This window comes from Phyllosticta capitalensis (genome assembly GCF_038381095.1).
Source record: "Phyllosticta capitalensis strain CBS 128856 chromosome Unknown BKA78scaffold_4, whole genome shotgun sequence".
Taxonomy (NCBI): Eukaryota; Fungi; Ascomycota; class Dothideomycetes; order Botryosphaeriales; family Phyllostictaceae; genus Phyllosticta; species Phyllosticta capitalensis.
The window spans coordinates 547,907-572,944 of record NW_027117442.1 but is presented as its reverse complement, the minus strand read 5'-3'; the positions used below and the strand labels follow the sequence as shown (position 1 = coordinate 572,944).

At 56.0% G+C, this 25,038-nt stretch overlaps 7 protein-coding genes across 7 annotated transcripts; 4 read left to right on the top strand and 3 right to left on the bottom strand.

The window, feature by feature from the left end:
- Nucleotides 1-5,853: 5,853 nt before the first annotated feature.
- Nucleotides 5,854-6,918, bottom strand: BKA78DRAFT_236580 (casein kinase II regulatory subunit-domain-containing protein; the record flags this gene model as incomplete). The annotated part of the gene is made up of 1 exon (XM_066883861.1): nucleotides 5,854-6,918. A coding segment is annotated over one exon (1,065 nt), but the record flags the coding sequence as incomplete, so codon positions are not given.
- Nucleotides 6,919-7,398: 480 nt separating this feature from the next.
- On the bottom strand, nucleotides 7,399-9,507 carry BKA78DRAFT_351703 (uncharacterized protein; the record flags this gene model as incomplete). The annotated part of the gene is made up of 2 exons (XM_066891226.1): nucleotides 7,399-7,940; nucleotides 7,989-9,507. The coding sequence occupies 2 exons, from the start codon at nucleotides 9,505-9,507 to the stop codon at nucleotides 7,399-7,401; spliced, it is 2,061 nt and encodes a 686-aa protein (XP_066745123.1).
- Nucleotides 9,508-9,571: 64 nt separating this feature from the next.
- On the top strand, nucleotides 9,572-10,722 carry BKA78DRAFT_111251 (uncharacterized protein). The gene is made up of 2 exons (XM_066882268.1): nucleotides 9,572-10,191; nucleotides 10,274-10,722. The coding sequence occupies exons 1-2, from the start codon at nucleotides 9,958-9,960 to the stop codon at nucleotides 10,409-10,411; spliced, it is 372 nt and encodes a 123-aa protein (XP_066745122.1). The 5' UTR covers nucleotides 9,572-9,957; the 3' UTR covers nucleotides 10,412-10,722.
- A 91-nt stretch (nucleotides 10,723-10,813) lies between these two features.
- Nucleotides 10,814-14,810, bottom strand: BKA78DRAFT_280662 (P-loop containing nucleoside triphosphate hydrolase protein). Its single transcript, XM_066885620.1, has 4 exons — nucleotides 14,539-14,810; nucleotides 14,155-14,481; nucleotides 12,196-14,102; nucleotides 10,814-12,147 (listed from the first exon to the last, which is right to left on the bottom strand). Exons 1-4 carry the CDS (start codon nucleotides 14,671-14,673, stop codon nucleotides 11,034-11,036), a joined length of 3,483 nt encoding a protein of 1,160 aa, XP_066745121.1. The 5' UTR covers nucleotides 14,674-14,810; the 3' UTR covers nucleotides 10,814-11,033.
- Nucleotides 14,811-14,924: 114 nt separating this feature from the next.
- Nucleotides 14,925-17,619, top strand: BKA78DRAFT_310832 (putative ribosome biogenesis protein Erb1). The gene has a single exon (XM_066888158.1). It carries the CDS (start codon nucleotides 14,988-14,990, stop codon nucleotides 17,382-17,384), a length of 2,397 nt encoding a protein of 798 aa, XP_066745120.1. The 5' UTR covers nucleotides 14,925-14,987; the 3' UTR covers nucleotides 17,385-17,619.
- Nucleotides 17,620-19,451, top strand: BKA78DRAFT_310830 (uncharacterized protein). The gene is made up of 2 exons (XM_066888157.1): nucleotides 17,620-18,321; nucleotides 18,369-19,451. Exons 1-2 carry the CDS (start codon nucleotides 17,689-17,691, stop codon nucleotides 19,122-19,124), a joined length of 1,389 nt encoding a protein of 462 aa, XP_066745119.1. The 5' UTR covers nucleotides 17,620-17,688; the 3' UTR covers nucleotides 19,125-19,451.
- Nucleotides 19,452-19,818: 367 nt separating this feature from the next.
- Nucleotides 19,819-24,086, top strand: BKA78DRAFT_310828 (uncharacterized protein). Its single transcript, XM_066888156.1, has 5 exons — nucleotides 19,819-20,116; nucleotides 20,233-20,311; nucleotides 20,372-21,906; nucleotides 21,953-22,941; nucleotides 23,063-24,086. The coding sequence occupies exons 1-5, from the start codon at nucleotides 20,083-20,085 to the stop codon at nucleotides 23,723-23,725; spliced, it is 3,300 nt and encodes a 1,099-aa protein (XP_066745118.1). The 5' UTR covers nucleotides 19,819-20,082; the 3' UTR covers nucleotides 23,726-24,086.
- Nucleotides 24,087-25,038: the final 952 nt, after the last annotated feature.

The window sequence follows — 25,038 nt, the reverse complement described above, 5'->3', positions numbered from 1 at the left end:
AAGCAGTGTCGTTTCTAGCCATCACTGGATGTGTCTTGATGCGTTTACTTGATGACGAAGCAAAGGGCGAACGGACGGACAGTCGAAGACGTTGTCGATTTTCCCCATCGATTCTAGGAGACTGGGAGTCAAAAGGCAGTAACGCCAGCTGTGCCTGAGTGCCCTCGCCATTTCCGCGGCGATGAAGGCATCGAGAACTTCCACGAAGAACGCGTTGAGTCGCCCTAGGCTTGATTGTTGCGATTTTGAAATTCCCAATCGAGCGTGTCTGGAGAAGTGCCTCTGCGTCGTCTTGGTTGGGCAAAAGGATTGAGCGTGGAGTCGCGGGTTCGCGAGACACTGCTTTACAGCGCGCTTTGCTCAGCGATGATCGTAGACCGTGGCTGACACTACCCGAAAATGAAGTTGACCACTGGAATTGAGTAGAGATGGCCTCGACAGTGACTCGATTGGATCAGCCGTGCGTGGCCGCGCTCAGAACAAAGAGACAAGTAGGAGTCTTCGTATTGCGCATCTTAGACACAGTACAAGGACATCGATGGTCTTTGAGCGGCGGTCATCATCACAGTTCCACTGATGCACATATTGAAAAATGCGGAGCAGGCAGAGCTTTTACACTCAAAGATTGGAAGGCATGGGTATGTGCGTGGTCTTGTGACAACTCCCCTCGTCAGAAGACTGCGACTGGGGCGAAATTTGCGCGGCAAAGCCACCACGTGCGCTGTTTCGACACTTTATAGGATCCAAGAAATTTGTGCATAACCTTTGGCTCTCTTCCTGCGACCAGAGCGTCAGAGTTGGGACTTTTGATGCTTGGGGGTAAGTGTCTGTGTGCTCGGAATAGCAGCAGCTTCGCGATGGCTTCTAAGCTATGCGAAATACCGCTTCTATCGACTTTGCTGCTCAGCGAGGTATGTTCCTGGTGGCCATCTCTGTCCCATATTGCGGATCATCTCCGCAACCACGTTGTGACATCAAGGGCAGTATCTTGACCAGATGGATCGTGATTCCTCGGTTCCGAACCAAGAGACAAGTGACAACGTCTGGAAAACGGTCCCCCAGAAAAGTTTCCAGGTGCTTGTAATGAAATTTCTGACGCCTTTGCGGTGAAAGATGAAGCCGACAGAGAGCTCTTTATACCAAGATCTCTGTAGCCACACGCGCGGAGTCGGGCGCCGGTAGGCCGAAATCGCAGCAGTCATCGCCCTCAAGTGACCTCATACGTGGCTGTCAATGTCCATATAACCCAATCAAGTCACCACTCCTTCAACGTCGACATTCAGAGCCACGTGGCTGAGTGGTGCTGATGGACTCGGCGACCACTTTCAAGGGCTGCGAGATTGTGACGCCCGCCTCTGCAAGACCAGCTGGGTCAGGAATCAAACTGCTTCGTCGTCAGTCGGTCGGTATTCCTTTTTGCTTTTCATTGCGCCGCTTGCGGAGTTGTTGGACGCGAGGTGTTGATCATTCCTTGTAGCCATTTGGCTTTGCGACGGTGCTCTGCCTTGGAAGGAAAGTTGGAGTTAGGGGGAGTTCGGCGACACGCGGGTCCTACCTTCCCGTGCTGATAGCGGAAGACCTTCTCTCCCCCCGCTCATGGAATTCCATCAAGAGCGCGCTGGCACATCGCCGTAAATTTTCTTGATCTCAAAGCATTGAACTAGTTGGTCGTCACTGCACTACAATGACGTTAATCGCTGCAGATACCGGCCCTTAATGGGAGTTTGCCTATATTGCCAGAAAATCCAGCAGAGGAGGAAGAGAGACAAGTGATTGATCGAGATCTTGCGACATTTCCAGTGCGTCCAGGTGAAGAGCATCCATTTTGCATCCCTGGTTGTGCTGTGCATGGAGGCATAGGAAGTCGAGGACCATGAAAGTTTTATATGCTGTCTTTGACGTACGGGACCTCTTCATCATTGACTCGTGAGTCAAAGTCGGGGCGATGCGGTGGCGGATCACTGGAGTGCTGGCGCGCAAGTCGCTCTTTCCTCACGCTGCCGCCCTCGTCATCTGCTACCTGCCATCAGGTGAGGCCTAACAGACCATTTGCCCCAGAATCTGCGAGTACTTAAGGGCCGCAGTTGTTACTGGATTGCCAAACTTCGAAGGCAGATGTGTCAGAGTGGCAGATGCCTCAGAGTTGCAGTCAAAGGATGATGGACCTGCTCGACTCTCAGCATCGCCTGCGATCACTTTCAGGGTTTGTGTTCCGGAAGCGATGCAGCCAGAGATACTCGCGGCTCAAGACTCGAAGCCTTCTAGCGGTCCAGGATGAAGGCGATCACCGTTCAGGGGTAGTGACGGAGAGCAATTTTGGTATGATCAATCTCGCCAAAAGCTTAAGATTTTTCCAATCGTATCGACTACTCCAATGCATCTACTCCGTAGGCAATCCTGTCGAGCCACAGACTATTTGCTCCAGAATACTTAAAAGCCGCCTTTTTTGCCTAGCCTGTAGCTTTCCAAGGCAGCTGTGCCAGATTTGGATAAATCACTGCGTCTGGGACAGTCATACTCTTGGGAAAGAGCCACCCAACAATAAACTCCTTTCTGGTTTCTGTGGCCTTGGAGGCGATGCAAGTGAAGAAGCGCGCAGCTCGAGATTCGAAACTTTCCGCAATCCTAGAATGAAGGAGACCATTGTTCGGGAATAATGACAAAGAACAATTTTGAGGATGAGAAATCTTGCCACAAGCTTGAGATTGTTCTGAATGCACAGAGTCATCTAGGTCATCCGCTCCGCCGAAAATCATGTAAAGCCGTGGACTTGTGACTGCAGAGCATCTAAGACTCATCTTTATTGCTTCACTTGCAGCTTCCCAATTCGGATGTGCCAGAATTGGAGAGTTGGAGGAATCACCGCTGGCTCGGGTAAACTCCCATCTGTTTGAGAAGAGCCTGTGGCGGTGGTGGAGGAAACGCTCCGATTGGCAAAGAAAGTTCCTGGCGACTTAAGTTTCAGGGGGAAGGCGGGCAGTGTGTTGGGTGGGCAGTCTAGCAAGCGCGGGCGACGTTGACTTCCGAAATACTCAAAGTCCTGTTCCTTCAACTGTGACTACTTATCATCGAGAGAGTTAAAAGCAGCTGCAAGAAAATCTCAACGTGCAATGCTCAGGTTGGATTTGATTCAAACAGCATTCAGGCGTCGTTCATCGGGTCGTCAAGCGACGACGAAGAGAATTGGTGGCAAGCAACAGTGACGAGCCATCGTGACAAGCTTCTAGTCGTGCCAGCTTCTTTTCTGATCTTTAATCATAAAGAGGAAGGAGCGCCCCACCCAGCCACGCCAACAGGCGGCAGGCGCAGCGGCCGCAGCCCACCACCGCGCCTTCCAAAAGAGCGCCCGCCCACCCAAACAAGAAGGAGGGGAAAAAAAGAAAAAAGGCAAAAAAGATGAACCAGTTCAGGAGGTGCGCACGACGGGAATTGAACTAATGCCCCACTAAGACAGCTCAAGGGATGCCCCCGGGGTGAGAATCACCATACTCGACCACGAGGGAGAGTGGGGGGGGGCAGGGCGCAGCCTGAGGAGTCCGCCAAAGTACGTACCCGCGCATACGTACGGCCGGTCCATTGCAATATCGACCACTCGGCCACGCTGACTGATTCTGTGTTGAAGTGGTTTTGGGGTTTGCAAAATATAAAGGTCAAAAACTCCCATCCTCCCCTTTGGCAGAGCGTAGACATGTCTACGCGTATCCACCCACCACCACCGCGCCGCCGCTGCCGCCACGATTATATGCGCTCTACAAACGCAGTGGCGTTTTCACTTGATGTGGCACTGTTTGTCAGGACCATGAGATTTGGAAGAGTGTCGTGGCAATAGCAGATGCTCAGTACGTCGATGCGGCCAGGCGTAGTGTTTGATCTTGCGCACCACGCTGAAATGACATTGAGCAGCAGGGCGTGCGACTGCATATCCGTAAGTTAAAAGACTTGCTGCGCGAGCTCGACTGAATTTGGTGTTGTGCGCCACATCCATTCAGTTCAGTCAATCACTGTCCTGCCTGCCTGCCTGCCTGCCTGCTTCTTTTTGCCATTCTACCCGACACCTCGCCACTGCCGTCTCCTTCCAGACCTTTGCTTGAAATTGCACACAAAGCAGGCGCGAGGTTCCTTCCTGCTCTTTGGTCACCGAGCAAGAAAGGGAAGCAGCGACTCACTCGCACCGCAGAACCCTCGAACACTCCGCGCCTTCCCAAACCACCTCGTCAATATTGGACACTTCTCACAATGTCTGCCTCTAGCATAACCCTGTCCTCGGCCTGTCGCGCAAATTCCCGCTCAAGCGAGTAGTTGACTAGTAAGTGTATATGGTGTTGACTTCCGGCCCACTCGAGATGCACTCGCACGTCGTCGCCATGTGGCGCTTGCTGGTGGACACAAAGTTTCGTTGCCACCGTCCGCCAGGCTTTCATGGCTCAGCTCGCCAACTCAATGCCGTCAGAGCTTCTGCCATGATCAGCGGAACTTGTGGTAGTCTGGAGGTAGAGTTGGATAAGTGATTGACCACGTATGTACACTATTCCCGCGATAGAAACAACAAAACCAAAAGCCAATCACTCCTTCCTTCTCCACAACACATGGGCAGAAGCCGCTTGACACAAAACACCAAATGACGAATCTGAATGTGAATCCGCCATGCTTCGATTTTCTGGCTAGCTAGGCACCTAGCGACTCCCCTTCTGCCCATACAGCCAGCTCGCCACACCATTCCCCTTCCTAATTCTCTCCCATCTTTCCTACTCCAACCCACGCCACCACCATTCAACCAGTGCAGGAGCATGAGAACCGAGCAACGATTTGGTCCTGCCGTGCTCCCGCTACCCTGACCCGAAAAGGAGGATATGCAAGCCCCGATTCATACGCGTTGAACGAGTCGAGTCGAAACGAGACGAGACGGGAAGAGTTGCGTGAGACGGATGAGCGGTCGAATGTGGTGATGGGTAGGCAGTGTCGATTCCCGAAGCGGAGCGGTGAGCGTGAGGATTCGAAGCAAGTAGGCGAGCTTGGTCGGGAGGCTGGCGAAGAGGCGATGAGGCATGGAGCTGTAAGGCCAAAAGACGAGTGGTAGGTAGAGGTTGGGAGACGGAGAGAGAGAGATAGAGAGGCAAAAGGGGGTCAGGGGAGAAGGTGGGAAGAGAAGACAGGAGACGGGGGGGGGGGGCAACATGGGACGACGACGACGACGACGACGGGGAGATAATCAGTCAACATTACGACGACGACAATCAAAAGTTCTTCGAGAGCAAAAGAAAAAGAGAATTCATCATCGGATAGCCTGCCCGTCACATCCGAAGTACGTCTGACCCCATCATCCCATCACCTAGTTTGCAGTTCGTAGCCCCGTAGACCCGTGAAAACCCTCCCTCCCCCTTCCCGTCCCCTGTTTGTCCGTCTTTCCCAACCGTGGACCCCACCACCACCACCACCATTCATTCCTCTTCATCTGTATTCCCATGTGATTGATCAATATGCCTGTGTCTGCCTTTCTGCCAGTCTCCTTCCTTCTGTTCTGAACACGCCCACGCTTCCGTCACTGCTGAAAACGCAGCGTTTCAGCCAGCCGGCCCATCCCATCCATGTCCCCAATTGCTGATGAAGTCTGCCCGCCCTCCTCCTCTCTTTCTCGCACCAATGACTGTTTACTCATTCAAGATGATGATGATGGATGGGGAGGAGGACTGGCCCACCAAAGCACGGCACGACGTTGCACTCGTCACACTGACCCAATCAGCCGCCTTCGCCCACGCCGTTCGTGTCCATCGGGGAGCCCCTCCCGCCGACCACGGCGCCGTTGGCCGCGGCCCGCCGTCTCCTGGCGACAGCCTTTTTCCGCGGAATCGGCACGCCGGCACCGGCGGCCCCCTCCGTCCCCGCATCCATCATGGTGCTGTCCTCGCCCCGTTCCTCGTCCTGTGCCTCCTCGTCTGCTAACCGTCGGTGCTCGTGAAATATGCGCGCCTCGTCCATCTCGTTGACGTCGGCCGGCCGCGAACGCAGCCACCTCATGCGCGGACCCGTGCGGCTGCGCTCGTTGACGCGGAAGCCGTAGATGCGTGGTTCGTAAATGTTGCCGTCGCCGAGGCCGGGCGCGAGGTTGGCGGGCGTGACGCCGTTGATGAGGGCCGGCTGCGGCGGCAGCGAGGGGGTCGTGGTGGAAGAGCTGGAGGCGCGCGACTTGGAGGTGGATGTTTGGCTCGACGAGTCCAGGGTGAGATGATCCTCGCCGCGAGCAGCGGCGGCAGCAGCAGCAGATGGGTTGGAGAGACTGCCGCGCGGCGTGCCGATGTCGAGTTCAGGAAAGGTCATGAAGAACAGGCAGCCAAAGGTGGTGCCGAAGAAGGCGCCGTCGACCGTTTGGAAGCGCGAGTTGGGTGGGGTGTAGACGTCGAGGCATGAAGGGCAGAAGAGTTTGACCGTCTCTTGGCCGGGAGTGTCGCTGCAGCCAACGGGCAGGACTTTGGCGCTGTTGCAGTGCACGCGAGGGCAAACGCCAAAGTGCTGCAGCTCGTATTTCTCGGCCATTTGCTGCATGCCTGGCCGCGACGTAATGTATCGCTGGTGTATCAAACCGTAGAGGAGTTCTGCAGAGCTTTCTATCACGCTGAGGTCGCTAGCCATGCGCTGATGGCGTCGGTCGGCGCGTCGGTATCCAGGCGGCCTCTCGTCGCCGAGTATCTCGTCCTCGTCCTCGTCTTCATCCTCCTCTTCTTCGTCTTCCTCATCATCTTCTGGCTCCACGTCCAAAATCATTTCTAGGGCCTCCTTGTACATGGGCACCTGGGACTGCAGGCCGGTGAGGTTGAAGTCATCCTCGATAAAGTCCTCCGATACCTCGGCGAAGTACTCGTGGCCGAGGAGGTTGCAAAAGGACGTGATCCATGACTCGGCGACCTGTGAGGACGACGACATGGCGGCGGTGGGTGCGGAAGGGTGCAGGCCGAGCCGGGAGACGAGGTGTTGTGTGTTTACGTGTAGGGCTGGAGGAGCGAAAGGCCTGGCAAGTGCCTGACGAGGTGTCTGCGGTAGGGCTCAGCGAGCGTGCGGAACGGAGCGCGTCATGAGGCGGTTGCCATCAATCGATGCAGGTTCAAGCGACAGCCGTCTCAAGACGTCAAAGATGGCGAGGGTCTCTGTGGCAGGGTTGGGATGGCAGAACTGGCGTAGAATGGTGATAGCAGCGGGGCGGCGGTGGTGCAAATCAGGCGAAGCCCGGGCGGTGTGGCGGTCACGTGACGCAAACCATGCCGGACGGCATCAAGACCCTTTCAGTGTCCCTGGCAACACGACTTTATCAAGACCCTTTGCAAATTTTCCATATTAAGGGTCTCTTGGTGTACATAAGAAGAGTGGTATCAATGTTTTGCGGTCCGTTGACGGATCTCACAAATTTTAGGCCAAAACCGGCTCCAACGACGACTCGCTCCCTCCCTTCCGCTCCACCGTTTCACTGCGCCTAGTTCTGTTTCTCGATATCGGTGCTCTGCGCCCATTCGCCATGACCGTCGCCTGGTCCTTGACCACTGCTGCCTTTTTGTACCGCTTCTGCGCCTGCGAGTTGCTTTCGAGCAGCTCGGGACAGTGTCCGCTCTCCTTGAAATGCTTGCGTATCAGACTCCATTCGTCCGTCACCGGGTATTGGCATCCAGCGTGAGGACACTTATATTCCTTTCGCCCGTGGACTCCATTTTCATGCTTGGTGAGGTTGGACGAATCGGTACAGCAAAAGTCGCACAACTTGCACTGAAAGCGCTTCTCCTTCAGGTGGGTGCCCTGAATGTGCCCCTTGAGCTGTGTTGCTGTTGCTGCCGCGTATGTACACCCGTCGTAGTGGCAAATGTGTGGACGCTCGCCGGTATGCGTATTGTGGTGGTTTTCGAGAGTTTGAGCCGTATTAAAGCTCTTGTCGCAAAATTTGCACTGGAATCTTTTGTCTGGGTGACTGTCAGCAAAACTCATGAAGGGGGGCTTCCGAGACTTACACTTTGAATGAATGGCAAAATGGCGGGCAAGTTTGCCTGACTGCTTAAAGTCGGTGGTAGATGGGCAGCCCCGCCATTGGCAACAATACTTGCCATCCACGCCCTCGGTATGTTCTTCCTTCATGTGATCTGCCAACTCTTTTGCTGAACGAAACTTTTTGTTGCAAAGCACTGGCATTTGATCCTCGCTCTTGACAGGAACCGCCCACATGCACGTGTGAACCACAGTCTCAACTGACGGGGCGACACCAAATTCAGACTTGGCTGAAGAAAGCAGAGAATCAAAGTTGAATCGCGAATACGAAAGATCTTCTTGGAACCTCTTGGCGGGTTGTCCCAGTGGACTTGACGGTCTCATTGCTACCCCTTGTGCCGAGTCGACCCCGTTCTTGAAGGCAAAGTCGGAGTTGACATTTGTGGAGAGACTGGGGACAGGTGATGATAGAGAACTTCCCGAAAAGTTGCTCTCGAGAGTAGGAGTCGAGTCATACTGAGAAGTGGCTGCTTGCCATTCAAAGATTCGGTTCGAGTTTTGGTTGTTTGCAAACTGCCGACTTGCCTGACTAAGCTGCTCCAGCGCCGATGTCGCCATGTAAAGCTGCCCGTTGAGGTTTGCCGGAAGGTAGCAGGCTGGCGTGTGGCCATTGCCATTGACGTGGTAGTGAGGAACATTGCACCCGTGGAGTCCATTCGAGTCAAAACAGTGCGAATGCTGATATGACGCGGCATCGACAGGCGCCCAATTATGAGAATGCGAAAGGTTATGACCAAAGTGACCTTGGACCAGATTTGGATCGCATTGTCCATTGTTCATATAGGGCTGAAGGTGATTATGCGAGTTGCACAAGCTCTGCCGAAGTTGGTCCTCGAGCGCTTCGCATGAGCCGTGGTCAGGGGCGCTTGCTCGTGGACAAGGCTCCTTGTAGCAGACCTCGTCGACCAAGCAAAGGCCATCGGGACAGGTAGGTTGCGTACAGTCGACATCGGTACAGAGATCGTCCCAGCACACATCTGCCAAGTCGCATTCTGGGTCGACGCAACAAGAATCCGGTATCGTGCAGGCTTCGTCACCTGTGCATGTCGGAGAAGTTGAGCAGGAATCCAGAAAGATACCATCGCACATGTAACGGCCGTCGGCCTCGGAGGCAGCATTGTTAGCCAGACATGCCTTTTCAGTGCAAATGTCTGAGCGGACGGAAGCGGTAGAAGGGCGCTTGCAAGATTGTGCGTGGCCAGCAGAGGCAGCCTGAGGCGGGACACAGGCCGAATGGCGATGGAGGTCGTTGTGGAGGTTGCTATTGACCAGGAGGTGTTGTGGGTTGACGCAGATGGGGTTCTGGCACTCTGCGGTTTCGATTTGGCAGCCGAAATTTTCGACCATGTGCTTCTTCCAGGTGCTGGCTCCCAGAATTTCGCCCGAGGAATCGCGTTTGGAGCCGGCCAGCTGGGGCGAAGGCGACCGCATGGCAAAGTGCGGTGTCATCATGAATGGTAGTAGCTTGGGTAGTTCTGGAGCCATGTTAGCGGATGGGTTGGGTCGTGTCAAGCGGCGTGTGGGCGGGCTCAAGTTGGGGGAGAAGAATGGAGAGGCTGGCCATCAAGGTGTCGAAAATGCACGACAAATGTCGGAGTCACTGACCTCAGAACTGCGGGTTGCACCAGGTTTTACAGCGGGGCAACTGCACTACATGATCATCGGCACGAAGCGCGAGCCTGCAGATGACCTTGAGGAGCGAGCGTAGATGCGAGCGACGAAGATGGTGTAGTGAAGGAGAGTGAGGGTACAAGGCTGCGCACAGCGAATCCGTGGCCGATTTTTACTAAGCACCCCATTCGTCAGTCGGCAAGACGCGCCAGACTGCCGGAGTGGAGCTCTGACTCGCCAATCGTCATAACGTCAACTCCCCCATCGTCTGCTCCACGCTCCCCCCAGGCGCAGGGAACACTCACACATCGCAACACCGCAACCATGGGAAACTGCTGCGGCAAAGAATCCGACAACTTCACCGGCCCCGGCCGCACCCTTGGCTCCTCCGCGCCGCCCACCGCCCGTTCAGACGCCACAACGCTGCCTCCGGCTCGACCGCACAACTACGGCGCGACACAGAGCAGAGCAACGGCGCAGGGGCCGGGGCGAACGTTAGGGACAGGAGGTGCAACAGATGGAAACGACCCGCGGAGCGCCGCCGCCCAAGCTGCCGAGGTGAGTACATCATGACAATGGCGAGGCTGCAGTGACACTGAACCCCAGCGCCTCTGAATTCACCTCTAACATGCTCTCCCAGGCTCGAGCCGCTGCAAACAACGCAAAAGTCCCCAAAGCCCAACGACAGACCAATCGCGCCGCGCTCGAAGAGGCGAGCTACACTGAACGCAGGCAGAGAGATGCAGATGCCATGGCCGATGCCCGGGCGTGGAACTAAGCCAACAGCCTGGACAAACGGACACGATGTAAAAGTCGACAATCTTTTGTGAATTCTTGGGAGGAACTTTTGAAAGCTGGATACCCGTTCTTTTCATTCTGGGGAGCCTTGGCGTCTATTTAGGTCTGGATCTGGTCACATGAAGCGCGTTGGCGGACGCGACATTAAGCTCTATACCTTGATGTCGTACATCCATGTAGTCAATCTACCGCCCATCGGCAGAAGCTATCATCCCTGTAGAACATGACGTTCGCAGATTGCTGACAGGCACGAGCACACGATTGCAGCAACAAAAGCATGGCTCCTTTTCTGCAGCTTCGCCTCACTTTCGCCGCTCTCACGCGACATCGGGTAGAGTGCTGAACCGCCAACACCAAGCTTGATTCTCCAGGAGAGACTCCAAATCAATTACTTTGAAGAGAGTGTATTACTAGACATGACCTACGGCCAATGCATGCATTCTCCCAACCGCACCGACGTGGTGTCTTTATGCCAGCGCAGCTTTGGTGCGTGGGCACTTTTTCTAATTTGCCGCTCGATGATCAGATTTTCAAGAAAATGAGGCAAGCCCCTTGCCTCGCTCCAATCCTGAACCACTGCCTGCAGCCGCTTTATGAACCCCCTAAACTACACTGTACTTGCCCGTGGGGGCCCTCGTGTCCGCCTGCTCAGCAGCCAACGTGCCCTCCTTCAGCAGACGCATCAGCTCCCTCATGGCCGTCTGCACCACCACCTCGGTGTCACCCTCAACCAAGATGTACAGCTTGGGCTGTTCGCCCTCGGCGGGCTCCTTGCCAGCAGCATAGAAATTGCCCTTCGTGGTAATCGACGTGCCCGTCGCCTCCAGAATCTTGGCCACGTTTGTGCGGTTCGTGACGGCCCAACGAGCCTTCTGGGGAAAGTCGTTGATTTCGAGTGTGGCGTGGAATGCGCCAGCGTCTGGTCCCTTGTTGTCGATTGGCTGGCCGGGACGCAGTTGGTTGCGCTGCGTGAGCCGGTTGTCGACTTTGCTTGCTGCCGCGCGGACTCGCTCCATCGGATCGTTTGACTTGCCTCCGCTTCCAGATGCTGGTACTTCCGTCTTGTGCACGACAATGGGTCCATCCAGGTCGACGCCCTTTGGAACACCCTTGAGAGGCTCGGTAGGCTTGAAATCGGTGTTCGTATTCTTGACAACCTTGGGAGCCACAACTGCCTCTTCTTCTTCCTCTTCCTCCTCTTCGTCGCCGAGGTTGAAGTTCTTCCGCTGCGCCTTGCGTTCGCTGTCGCGGAGACGATCCAGGTTCTCAAGCCCCACGCCTTTGAAGCCGTGGTTGGCTTTGAACCGGGCACCTGTCTTGGCAACTTCCTCGAGTTCGGCCGGAACAGGCTGTCCAGACATTTTGAGAGCTTTGACAACCTCCTTGGCCTGAGCTCCTTCTCTTGGGTCAACAAAAGTAATGGCGGTGCCCTTGTTTCCGGCACGCCCAGTGCGTCCAGCTCGATGGACATAGTCTTCAAGATGATTAGGTACGTCGTAGTTGATGACAAGCTTGAGCTGCTTTACGTCGAGTCCACGGGCAGCAACGCTAGTGGCAATCAGGATTGGGTTTGCGCCGCTCTTGAAATCCGAAAGTGCAGAGTCTCTGTCGTTCTGATCCTTGGCACCGTGGATGCTGTTGCAAGGGTACATCTTCTTCAAGAGCTTTCCAAGTAGCGTCTCGGCCGTGTTTTGACGCTCGACGAAAATGAGAGTTCTAGAATAAGTCAGCGTTGCAAAAAGGAATATGGTTGTGTTGACATACCGTGCATCCTCATCATTCTCATAAGTCTCGCCCAGAATACCCAACAACCGACTAAACTTCTTGTCATCCTCGACTATCTCGATGACCTGCGTGACTTCAGGAGGAACGTTTGCTCTTCCACCGACAAGAATAGTGACGGGATCGTTGAGCTGCTGCTCGGCGCTGCTTTGCAGCTTTGGCGGAAATGTGGCACTGAATAGGACGGTCTGTCTTTTAGGTCGAATATTCGACATGACCTTTTGAATCTGAGGAGAGAAACCCATGTCAAACATTCTGTCGGCCTCGTCGAGGACCACATACGTAACTCGGGCAAGATTGGTGACTCGGCCATTGTTAGAAGTCAGCAACTCAATGAGACGGCCAGGAGTTGCAACCATAATTTCAACACCTTTCTTGAGCTCTGCAATCTGATCCTTGATCGGTGCGCCTCCACCACACACGGCGGCGCGGAGGTTCAGCGCTTTCACGAACGGCTTGGCCTCTTTGAAAATTTGAGTGGCAAGCTCACGCGTGGGAGCAAGAATCAGTCCAATGGGACCATCGAGTGTGCTGAGAGGATCTTGATCCAAGATATGTCTGAGCATGGGCAGCAGGAACGACAATGTCTTTCCGGAACCCGTCTTGGCCACACCAACAACGTCACGACCAGACATGATTGCAGGAATCGCCTGAGCCTGGATAGGCGTTGGTCTCTCGAAGCCAAGTCGCCTAATCACGTCCAAAATCTTCAACGGCAGCCCGCATTGTGCAAACTCGCGAACGGGCTTCGGGACATTACGACCCTTGGCGGTAATGCCATCCAGCTCGAAGCGCAAAGCGGTAACAGCCTCCTCGTCCAACTCGGCAAGCTCAAGAGGCTCGGTGTAGAATGCAAACCTTACCGGCTGGTAGTTCATAGCTTTGTGGTCCACAGTTGGCAGGGTACCTCTAGCTTTCTTTTGCTTCGAGATGGCCAGAAGATCCTCTGCGTCAAGGTCCTTTGGTGCGGCTTCCTGGACGTCGTCATCCCCGTAAAGAGCAATAGGCTCACGCTTCTCATTTTTGCCCTTGACGGGTCTTGACTGCCGCTTGACCTCGCTCGCCTGCAGGTCAGACATGAATGCATCCAGCGGATCCAAGTCTTCTTCTTCGGGTTGATCTTGTGCTTCCTGGGCGGCATCTTCCATTTGCACGTCTCCATTGGCAGCTGCCTCTTGTTCGTCCTCGTGTTGTAAGCGCTCTTCGCGTCGTTCTGCAGCAACACGGGCGGCGGCTGCAACCTCCTCTTCAGTGCCACCATCGGCCATATCAACGTCATTGTCCTCATCAGCTTCATCAGGAGCAGTGGCGTCGTCTTGGGCAGTCGCTTCCTCAAGAGGTGGCGTCGGTAGTTTCTCGAGCTTTTTGCGCGTCGATTGTTCGTCATCAAAGTCGAGGGCCCGTTTGTTGCCAGTCTTTTCAGTCTCTTGAGCAGGCTTGGAACCAAAACCAAAGCCACTGACGTTGCCACCCGAGGCCTTAAGTTTGCCAGTTGCCTTGGTGGGTGGAGGAGCGGCAGAGGGTGTCTTGACAGCGGCGGCGTTAACAGGAACAGCAATATCCCCACCCAACGCCCCGGTACTGTTAGCGCTGGGTGCGGCAGCTTTCTTCGCAATCGCTTTCGTTGCAATTGCCTTGGGATCAAACTTCCCAGCAAAAGGCTTGGCTTCAGCAGCCGGAGCGGGCGATTGTGGGGATGCTGCTACAGGCGATGCAGTGGAGCTCTTCTTGTCTATCGCGTCGAGTATCTCACGAGTGCCCGCAGAACCCTGCTTTTCCTGCTGCTCCTTTTGTTTGGCTGAGAACTTGGCCTTCCATTGTTCGAGCTTCGCGCGGCGCTCTGCCTGCTTCGCCTCTTCCGATTGATTTGCAGGAGCGGGAGTAGATGCCTAAGGTTGTAAGCCAGGAGCATTTCTCTCACCAACTAAGACCTGAACTCACCTCGGATGACTTGCCGGTGTCCCTAGCTCTGGCTGGCGAACGATCCCTCCTGGCGTTGCGCCTCGAGTCAGTAGAATCTTCACGCCTTCTCCTGGTTGAATCACGATCGCGGGAATCATCTCGCCTACGGTGCTCAAGGTCGCGGGAGCCATCCCGCCTGCGGTAGTCTCGGTCGCGGGTGTCACGGTTGGGGGAGCGGTCCCTGGAACGTCTGCGCTCTCGCGAGTATTCTCTTCGCGAGGGTCTATAGCTGTTGTCATCGCGACGGTCGTGGCGACGCTCTACGGATCTGTCTCTGCGGCGGTCACGGTCGTCCCGGTAGCGATACTAAATCATTCACAAATCAGCAAACTTGTAAGACGAGGGCGGAGGGGAAAAACGCACATTGGGACTGCGTGAGCGGTCGCGGCGGTACCTGTCGCCCCTGCTGCGGTCCCCCGAGTAGTAGTCATCGCGGCGGCTTCGCTTGGAGTATGAACTTCCTGCGGGAGTTGGTGAGCGGGTGCTTGGCCTGGCCATCTCTGCGGGCCAAAAGGCTTGTGAGCCGTACGAAGTGTGAGCCTTCCGGGAGCGATTGGAGAGATGTAATTGGACCAGAGCAGTATCGAGCTGTTAGCGGTAAGGCAGAACGATGTTCTGGTTGTTCTATGAGGAGGATTGCCATCTTTCCAGGCGAGGTCGCTGGTCGAGCTTGAAAGATGGCCCGTGCAGTGATCGGCGCAGAATGCCGAAAATGAACCGACGCGCTCAAAAAAGTTGTTGGAAACATCGAGACCCTGCGCACTTTTCACCAAATCCAGTTGTACCTTTCTCGCTTGAGTTCAGAGGTCGCAATGCCTTCAGCAATGCAGAGCAGAAAGAGAAAGGCAGTCACCCGCGACTCGCCACCGGAGGCCGCCCGATCAGACGACGAATTCCATGGCGGCCAGCTTGAAGGCATCTTGTCACAGAGCGACGACGAGTCGGACAGCAGCGCGGAAGAAGAAGATGTGGATAGCGAAGAGATTGATGGCGACGAAGAAGAGGAGGAAGAGCTCGACAGCGACGAGATTCCCTCGGAAGAAGAAGACGACGAAGACGATATCCGCGACCAGATTCGAAATCTGAAGACCAAGTCGCAAAGCACACAAAACGGAGGCGCTGGCGACGGAGATGTTCGCATGCAGTCACAGGAGCCGGAAGATGAAGATCCCGAGTACAGCTGGGAGAAACTCGAGAAAAACTACACAGTCACAGAAGACGCCAATGGTAACCCCCGTTACATGTACAAGGAGATCGAGGCCGGCTACGAAACCGACGATTCCGACGCGCCTGCTGGCCAAAAGAACACCATCGGAGATATTCCTCTCTCGTTTTACGAATCCTACCCCCACATTGGATACGACATCAACGGAAAGAAGATCATGCGCCCCGCCAAGGGCGAGGCATTGGACGCGTTGCTTGAGAGCATAGACATACCCAAGGGATGGACGGGCCTGACAGACCCAGAGACTGGCAAGCCAATGCAGCTTAGCCGGGAGGAGCTGGAGGTGTTGAAGCAAATTACTCGCAACGAAACTGCTGGAGAGGGCTATGATCCGTACCCGGACATGGTTGAATACTTCTCGGGCAAGACGGAGATTATGCCTTTGAGCGCTGCACCAGAGCCAAAGAGACGATTTGTTCCCTCGAAACACGAGGCCAAGAGGGTCATGAAGATTGTAAGGGCAATCAAGGAGGGCCGCATCCAACCTTACAAGCCTCCCCAAGAAGAAGAGGAGGATTCCGACATCAAATTCTACAACTATGATCTGTGGGCAGACGAAACCCCTAGGCCCGACCACGCAATGCACCTACCTGCTCCGAAGTTGCCTCCTCCGATCCACGAGGAGAGCTACCACCCACCGCCCGAATACCTCCCAAGCAAGAAAGAAAGACAAACCTGGGAGACGGCAGATGAGGAGGATCGGGACCGAGAATTTTTGCCGACGGATCATGACGCCCTCCGCAAAGTTCCAGGATACAACTCTTTCGTTCGGGAGAAGTTTGAAAGATGCCTCGATCTCTATCTCGCACCCCGCGTACGGCGCAGCAAGCTCAACATTGACCCCGAATCCTTGCTGCCCAAGCTCCCCAGTCCGGAGGAGCTGCGACCTTTCCCAACGACCTGCGCCACCATTTTCCGTGGCCATGATGGTCGCGTGCGCAGCTTGGCGGCCGACCCCAGCGGCAGATTCATTGCTAGTGGAGGTGACGATGGTTGTGTCAAGATTTGGTCGATTGTCACTGGACGTCAGGAATGGAGTGTCAAGATATCAGACGAAGAAGCTGTTAGTGTCGTGAGATGGCGGCCCGGCCAGGACGCAGTCGTTCTCGCCGCAGCCGCCGGTGAAGACATTTACCTCATGGTGCCGTTCGGCCTTTCCTCCGTCACGCCGGACATGGAGCAGGCAAGCCGGGACGTTCTCGACGCTGGCTGGGGCTATGCTGCTCAGAACCCCCAGAAACTTACCACGGCGGATGGTGCGCCAAAGGCACCCCCGGCCAAGTGGAGCCGGCCAGGTTCTCGACTGGAGGAACAGGGCGTGCTCGTGCAAGCCAGCGTGAGATCGGCCGTCAAGGTCATCAACTGGCACAGACGCGGAGAGTACTTTGCTACAGTCTCTCCCAAGGGCCAAAGCAGTGCAGTGGCAATTCACACCCTGTCCAAGCACATGACGCAGCTCCCCTTCCGCAAGCTCAAGGGCATTGCCCAAACGGCGCAGTTCCATCCGTCCAAGCCCATCTTCTTCGTGGCCACTCAGCGGTGGATCCGCAGCTACGACCTGTCGAAACAGGAGCTGCTCAAGATTCTCCAGCCAGGAGCGCGGTGGATATCGTCTTTCGACATTCATCCCGGAGGCGACAACCTCATTGTGGGTTCTTACGACAAGCGATTGCTCTGGCACGATTTGGACCTATCAAACAAGCCGTACAAGACACTGCGGTACCACTCCAAGGCGATTCGGTCGGTACGCTTCCACCAGGGCGGGCTCCCCTTGTTTGCAGACGCTAGCGACGACGGTAGCCTGCAAATTTTCCACGGCAAGGTGGTGGGGGATCTGATGGAGAACGCGACGATCGTGCCGCTGAAGGTGCTTCGGGGTCACCAGGTCAAAAAGGAGCTGGGGGTGTTGGACGTCGACTGGCACCCGCGGCAGCCATGGTGCGTGAGCGCGGGGGCAGACGGAACGTGCAGGCTGTGGAGCTAAGGATTGAAGGGAGTGGGAGGTTTGTATGTAGAGACTTAGGTTTACTAGGCAGAGGCGGCCGGCCAATCAGACGGGCGAGGCAGAAACGTGGGTTGCGGAGGCTGCCTCGACGTCGATTGCGCGGCGACAGGCCTATCATACCACGCAGAGGTGTCGCGTGCACCATGTCGACCTCATATGCCAAAGCGGGACACCATTGCGCCCCGTCAAACAAATACGTCTTTTGTTCGCCTTGGACTGCTTTTTCCACATTCCTCATCTCATCATCCTCTTCCTCTACCTCTACCTTTACCTCTACCTCACAATGCCGCGCCCCGCGCTCCCGCCCACGCCCGCCGCCTCCACCGACATTACTGGCAAGCCGGCGGACCCTAGTCTTGCCCACGACCCTTCGTGGTCCCTCCCTCCCGCCGCTTTGGCTGCAAGTGCCGGCGAGCGCAGCAATAGCAGAGGCAGCGTGAGCTCCTCCAGCGTTGCCTCGTGCAATGCTTCCGACTCTTCATACCATCCCACTTCGCCCGTCACCCACTCATCGCCCACCAATGCTAGAAAACGCCCGTCTGCCAGCAATGGCGCTGCGTCTGCCAAAGACGACTACAATCTCCCACCTCCTCCAACTCGTTTGCGCAAAATTATCCAGATGAAGCCCAAGAGTGCGGACGACGAGAATGAGCGCACGACACAAGACGTCGACACTTCAACGTCGGCTGGCACTGCAAAGGCCAAGGGCAATAACAACTCCGCAGCTGGTGGCAACGGCAAAGGCAAGAAAAATGGCAATGGATCGACTGCTGCCGGCCGGAAAATTGCGAGAAAGACTGCTCACAGTCTGATTGAGCGTCGACGAAGGTCCAAGATGAATGAAGAGTTTGGGACACTCAAGGACATGATTCCAGCCTGCGCTGGACAAGAGATGCATAAGCTTGCAATTCTTCAGGTCAGTAAGAAGACGAGTTGCCGTGGTCGTCCACTAACGACAATCAGGCGAGCATCGAATACATGCGTTATCTCGAACATTGCGTGGCAGAGCTCAAAGCCGCAAATCGCTCCAAACAATCTGCACCAGACTCGGTAGTCTCGCAGAACGGCTCCAACTTTCCCACTCCAAATCCTACTCGGCCGGTGCAAGACGATTTCGACGATGCACCCTCCGAGGATGAGGACGACCAGGATGAAGAAATGTCTGATATCTCACCATCGCGGACGCCCAATGCTCCATTCGAGCAGCCACAGCATGCCATCATTGGCAGCCATATTACGACAACATCGCCCTCGATCGACCCTGTCGACTCGGGTGACCGACCTACATTTTCGGCCACTACTTCGCCAGCAATCTGGCCCACGCCGTCCAACGCAAGCATAAATGGTGGCAGCAGACGACCTTCCTCCATCCTGACATCACCTGTGATGTACGGAGCGCAAGGAGCACATCAAAGCTACGTCTTCTCGACCACGGGCACCCACTCCAATACAGCCAGCCCTAGCATCTTACCGAGCCCGGGGACCGTGGCCATGAGTGGAGAGAGGCATCACAGCTTTTCGTTGACAAGTCCAGCACTGGGCCCTCAGCCAGACTCGAGAGAGGACCACGAGGCGACGGCTGCATTGCTGATGTTGAACAGCGATCCCAGAAGGTGGGATGGGAGGGGAGGCGTGGACGCAGCTGCCAGGGGGGCTGTGCGAGAGGCGAGGGCGCCGATGAGGGGAAAGATGAGTGTGAGGGACTTGTTGAGCGGCTGATGATTGAACCGATGCATCACCGGGTGGGAAAAATTCCTTGAGATCTTTTTTGCGCTCTTTTTCTATTGCACATCTTTTTGGGAAAATCTTGGGAATAGGTTGCTGGTAATGACGGCATGGCTGGAACACTGGTCTTTGAACACGGAGGTTAGATTGATATTTCAACATAGAGCAGCGAGTCGAATTGTTTGATTGGTGTAGTTTGAGGCTGTTGGGCGGTTTAGCCGTGGAGTTGGGGGGAGCTCGTGGGAGCACAAAACTATGGAGAGCTGCCACTCGGCGCCATTTATGAGATATGAGCAAGCCGAGATGTAAGGCTTCGTCTTGGCAGACACGCCATGGCTTGGAGTCGAGCGGTGTGATGCTGTAATGTTGTGCAAGTTGACGCTGACTCTGTGGCTGCGGATATAGACGACGCCTTCGGGCCAAGGCTGACGATATAGGCCCGCTATACACGGCACGCGATGGCGGTTGTAGTTATAGGAGAGCGAGAGGTAACGTCGTGGAGGTTGATCGGCGCTGACATCACGTCGCGAGGCACAGTGGGGCGCGGACAGGTGCTGAGGGTCTCGTTCTGGAAATGGAGACGGGGAGGACATGACGGCTGAAGGATGCCGTTCCCCGTTGACTTGTCCGGAGACCGCGTCGCTTCGAGATGACCAGGCGGCATTTGACTTGGCAATTTCCAGATGATTGCAACGTGAACCCTCCATGTCCTCCATTGAACATTTGTTAACTAGCTCCTCTGCTGCTGCCTCAGGCCGCCACTACCGACTGCTCGAGTCCTGTCTCCGTCGCTCTCACGAACCCGACTCGATCCCTCGACCCTCGAACCAAGCATCGGCCTCCCTCTCCTCCCTTCGTCCCTCCCTCTCTCCCGCTCTCCTCTTCTGCGCCCTCCCGTCAGCCGCAACCCCATGCCCGACATATGATCCGCTAAACAACCAACCAAAGTGGGATGGGGCGCAACGCGCGCAAGCGTATCTCGTACGGTAAGCCGCTGCTTTCCCCCGCCCAACGCCAACCCTTGCCTGTTCGAGTTACACGGACTCCCAGGGAGTCGCGACATGTCGCAAACCTCAACACCACCGTGCTCACACTACATCAGTCTTGCCTCTGGTCAATTCCGCAGGCGGCCATCGTCTCGGTGTCAATGGCCTGGCCGTAGATCCCTACAACTCCATCCTGTACGTCATCCCATCTACCCACTTACTGCTGCCCCGCAGCGCCCCCTGACGGCGCGACAGCTATTCCGGTGGCAGAGACGGCGTCATATGCGCCTGGGACCTGAACCTCGACCTGCGCCCACCGCAAGATAAGGAGAGCTACACATCTCTGTCCAACAACCTCGACGACGACGCTCACGCCGCCCCCGACACCCTCTTCCGCCAGCAGGTCCAAGCACACACCCATTGGATCAACGACATTACCCTCGCCCAAAACAACGAAGCCCTTGTCTCCGCCTCGTCCGACATCTCGGTCAAGTTATGGCGACCTGCCGCCCAAGAAGCTACCCCTCCTCAGACCATTGGCCTGCACAGCGACTATGTCAAGTGTCTCGCGTCGCCAAGTCCTACCGCCAACTGGGTCGCCTCTGGCGGCTTGGATCGCAAGATAAATTTGTGGGATCTCAATGGCGCAGGTCAAACATTACAAATCGCCGTCGAGGATGACAGCGCCGCGAAAGGATCCATTTATGCGCTCGCCGCGACAAACTCGCTCGTTGCTGGCGGAGGGCCGGAGAGCATCGTACGAGTTTGGGATCCGCGGTCTGGCAAGCGCATCACCAAGTTTGTGGGCCACACGGATAATATTCGCGATGTCATGATTGCAGAGGGCGGCGATACCATCATGACGGCGTCGTCGGATCAGACGGTCAAGGTCTGGTCCATGACTGCGGGAAGATGCATGTACACTCTGACAATGCACAACGATAGTGTGTGGTCTCTGTATTCGGATCATCCGCAGCTGTCGGTATTTTACTCAAGCGATCGCTCAGGGTTGGTCGCAAAGACGGACGTTAGGGGGTGCATCGAGATGGACGAGGGACTCTCGGTGGGAGTATGTCAGGAGCATGAGGGCGTGAACAAGGTCGTGGCTGCGGGCAACTACCTGTGGACTGGAACGTCGAGCTCGAGCATAAATCGCTGGCTAGACGTCAACACCGAGGCAGACGTACAGATGCCAGACTACAAGCACCACCGGTTGAGCTCTGCCACCAACAGGACGCGACTACCTTCTCCGACTTCTCCTAGCTCTCCGCCACCTACGGCGTCGTCAATGGCCACCGAAAAGATTCCCCGAAGTGCGCTACTGCGCATGTCAAACGCCGCCTCGTTCCACTTGTTCCACCGCGATCCCGACTCTTCGACCGTCCATTCGTCGCTAAGCGTAAGAAAGCCGTCCGAGGCGCTGATGGAGGACGATCATGGCGTACTTCCGGTGCGAGGGCTACCGGACTTTACCATCGAGGGCCAAAACGGCTTGATCAAGCACGTTTTGTTGAACGATCGAAGAAGAGTCTTGACTTTGGACACGGCGGGCGAGGTTACATTGTGGGATCTGCTGCAATGCGCGCCTATAAAATCGTTTGGAAAACGCCATTTGGAGGACGTGGCTCCGGAAGTGAACACGACGGAGACGGTGGCGCATTGGTGTGCGATTGACACTCGCACCGGCAGCCTGACGTGCGTTTTGGAAGAGAATTACTGCTTTGACGCCGAAATGTACGCTGATGAGTTGGAGTTGGAGGAGCCGATTGAATTTAGAGAGGACCAGCGGAGTAAGTGTGCGTGCCGTTTGGGAAGAGCCGGGCTAACTTGCGACAGTCAATCTTGGAAAATGGATCTTGCGATATCTGTTTGCAAATCTGATTGACGAGGAAATCAAAAGGGACGAGACTTTCAGGGAATGGCTTATAAACGAAAAGAAGCAGCGCGGGAAATCGCCCGGGACCATTCAGATACCGCAGTCTTCGATGAATGGCTGGAAGGACGGCGGCTCTGCACCGTCGTCTGCAACGACTCTCCGTGCAAATGGCGCTGGTCTTCCCCTTCACACTCCTGGTCTGGCCATTGGTGTCGCGACACCTTCAGCCGCCCCTCCGATGCCAACCTCACATCCCACTGCGCTGCCGCCAACAGCGGAAGAAGGGGGAAACCTCGAAAAGACCACCTCTAGAGGAAGCCAAAGCCAGGATCGCACATCTGGCGACTACTTTTCGCAACAAGCACCACCGCTCAGTCCTAGCGTCAGCGCGACGCCGCGAGACTCTCACGATGAGGCTATTCCTCAGTCACCATCGACGGAAAAGGACAGCGGCAAAGAGGGCACCATGTTTGGCCGCAAGTTCAAGATGTCGTTCGGTATGGGCCGCAAGCTTTCTCGGACGCCAACAACCGAAACCTCTGCCGCTGGCAACACCAACAACAACACTCATAAGACGGGGAGCGATGGCGGATCAGACGAAAAGGCTCCAACAAATCACGAAGGCGATTCAGACGGTCGATCCAGCACCAAAACCGAAGACCGCGTCATCGAAGACAGCTTCCTGGGAGTGGTGCAGACCATCCGGCACAAGTACGAGGACGAGGTAAATGAAGGCGCGCAAGCTTTGACCTCGGCCATCACGCCCAGCCTGGCCAACGAGACGCCTGTCTTGAAACCTCCCGTCAATACCACCATCTTAATCCAGGAGGATAGGCTAGACTCCGGTGGTGTGGCGGACCTGTTTGAAGGCAAGGTGGGCAGTCTTGCACAGCAGGCGGATTTGATCGAAAAGGTAGCGCCGAAATGGCTGGGAGAGGTTCTTTTGAAGGTGAGTGCGCGAATCCAAACTCCACCTCATAACTGCGATTCCCCTGAATGCAGAGCACCTGCACTTCCTTGATCTTTCTCCAACCGGCCTCCCCCTTTCTCCCATTCTAACAACCCAACAGAACTCGCCTCCCCTCAAAGAAATCGTCAAAGTCAGCTTCATCCTCGAACCGCACTCATCGACGCCGCAACTCCCGCCCATCGCCACCGACGGCAACAACCGCCTCAACGCCAACCGCATGCTGCGCGCCCGCAAGATCATGGCCTACGTGGCCGAGCGCATCGAGCCGGCCCCCGAGCAGCCCGACCCGGACGCCATGCGCCCCGAGGAGTACCTCGAGCTCTACTGCAACGGCCAGCTCATCCCGCCCACCATGACGCTCGCAACCATCCGCGCTCACGTCTGGCGCGGCGGCGGCGACGTGCTGCTGTACTATCGCGCCAACGGCAAGAAGGAGATCAAGCATGCGAGCGCCTCGACTGCGCCTGGGACTGCAGGTGCCGGTGGTGGTGGACCGCCCTCGTTCTCGTCGGCGTCTTCGGCACAGCAGCAGCAGGCGCAGAACAGCAGCAATGCGAATGCGGCCTCGGCGCCCTCCAGCCCGCGCACCCAGCCGCAGCTCGGCGTCCCCGGTGCCACGGGCATGCCGCCCTTGATCCCGCCGTTGGATAAAGACCGTGGTGGCGATGTCGATGGCGTGAGGAGGGAGGGCGACAACGAGCCGCCAAGGGGCGCGCCTGGCGCGGCGGGCGTCGTGGATTATGGCAAGGCGCTGCCGCCTTGATTGGAACGTGATGGTGGTGAGGGGAGGTAGGGGAGGCCAAGGCAAGTGAAAGGGGGAGTAGTGCGAGGCGGAAGCAAGGAGGTCTGTATAAATCAAATCGTTTGGATTGGCTGTGTAGGTAAGCTGTCTAGCGCTCGCGTGTGCTGCGTCGTGTGGATTTGGTGGATTCAGTGGTTGTGTTGGCTGTGGTTGTTCAGTGTATGCGTACAGATCAGTTGTGTTAATGCGTGCGCTGTTTGGACTGGGCAGTTGGACTCGCTGGCGCAGGAGGAAGTTGGAGGGCTTGGGCTCGGGCTCGTAGATACCACCTAGGCTGGAACCAGACAGACAGACAGATGGAGTGAATGGATGGATGGATACATCCGAGGGACCTGCTTCTTGTGATCTTGGGGGTGGTGTCGCTGCTTCCTCATGATGTACTCAACGCTTGGGACAGAAGCCGCAAACCCTTTGCTGCGCTCTCTTGCCTGGGCCTACCCAAATGATTGTGCGCGCATTGGAAACAGTCATGTGGCCGCCGGATCCCATGGCCATCTTCCGCTTCGTCCGTTGCAGGAGGCTTTGAGCAAGAGCGTGGCTCTGTACCTATAAAAAGCCCCTCTTCCCACCCTCTAAGCCTTCTTCCTCATCAGTCGGCTTCTCCCATGCCGACGCGGAAGGCGATCAAGTCTTCGCAGACTGGTGTCCGGCTGCTTGGTCCGCCGAGAATAAGGAAGCCTTCGACTTTTTCTGTGGTTCGGTGCTGGGCGCAAGGAGGGCTGATCAGGCTTTGATGCGTTAGTTACTACGTACCATCTTGACGAAGCCCGTCGTCTATTCAGTAGTGGGGGAGCTCGTCATTATTCTACAGTGGCTGGAGGAAAGGGTGGTTGCTTGCGGGAGGCGAGAAGAGAAGAAGTGATGACAATCGTGCCAAAGGGACAGCAGTCGCTCTCATGATGATAGGGAAGAGATCAGGACGACACAGTAACCCGCTACCTAGGGCAATTGCTGGCCCTTGAGAGGCCGTGCACCGGTGAAGAAGAAGAGGACGGCAGAGGAGCAATTGAGTAGGTTTTTATACCCCTGAGCTGTCGAAGGACCCGTCAGTTGAAGCAGGAAGGCGTGACTGCGCGTCGCTGGAGCAGTCAGGTGAGCAGACAGGAAACAGGTAGGCCCGGTGCTCATGAGCGCCCGAATGAGTAGGTAGTCCTCTTGTCATGGGGAAAGTGCTAGGGCAGGCTTGAGTATTTAAGAGGCCGGAAGTGAGCTCGTTTTTTGAGCAGCATGGAAGCAGGCAGTCTTCGCCTCCGATGGAGCAGGTCGTGGAGCGA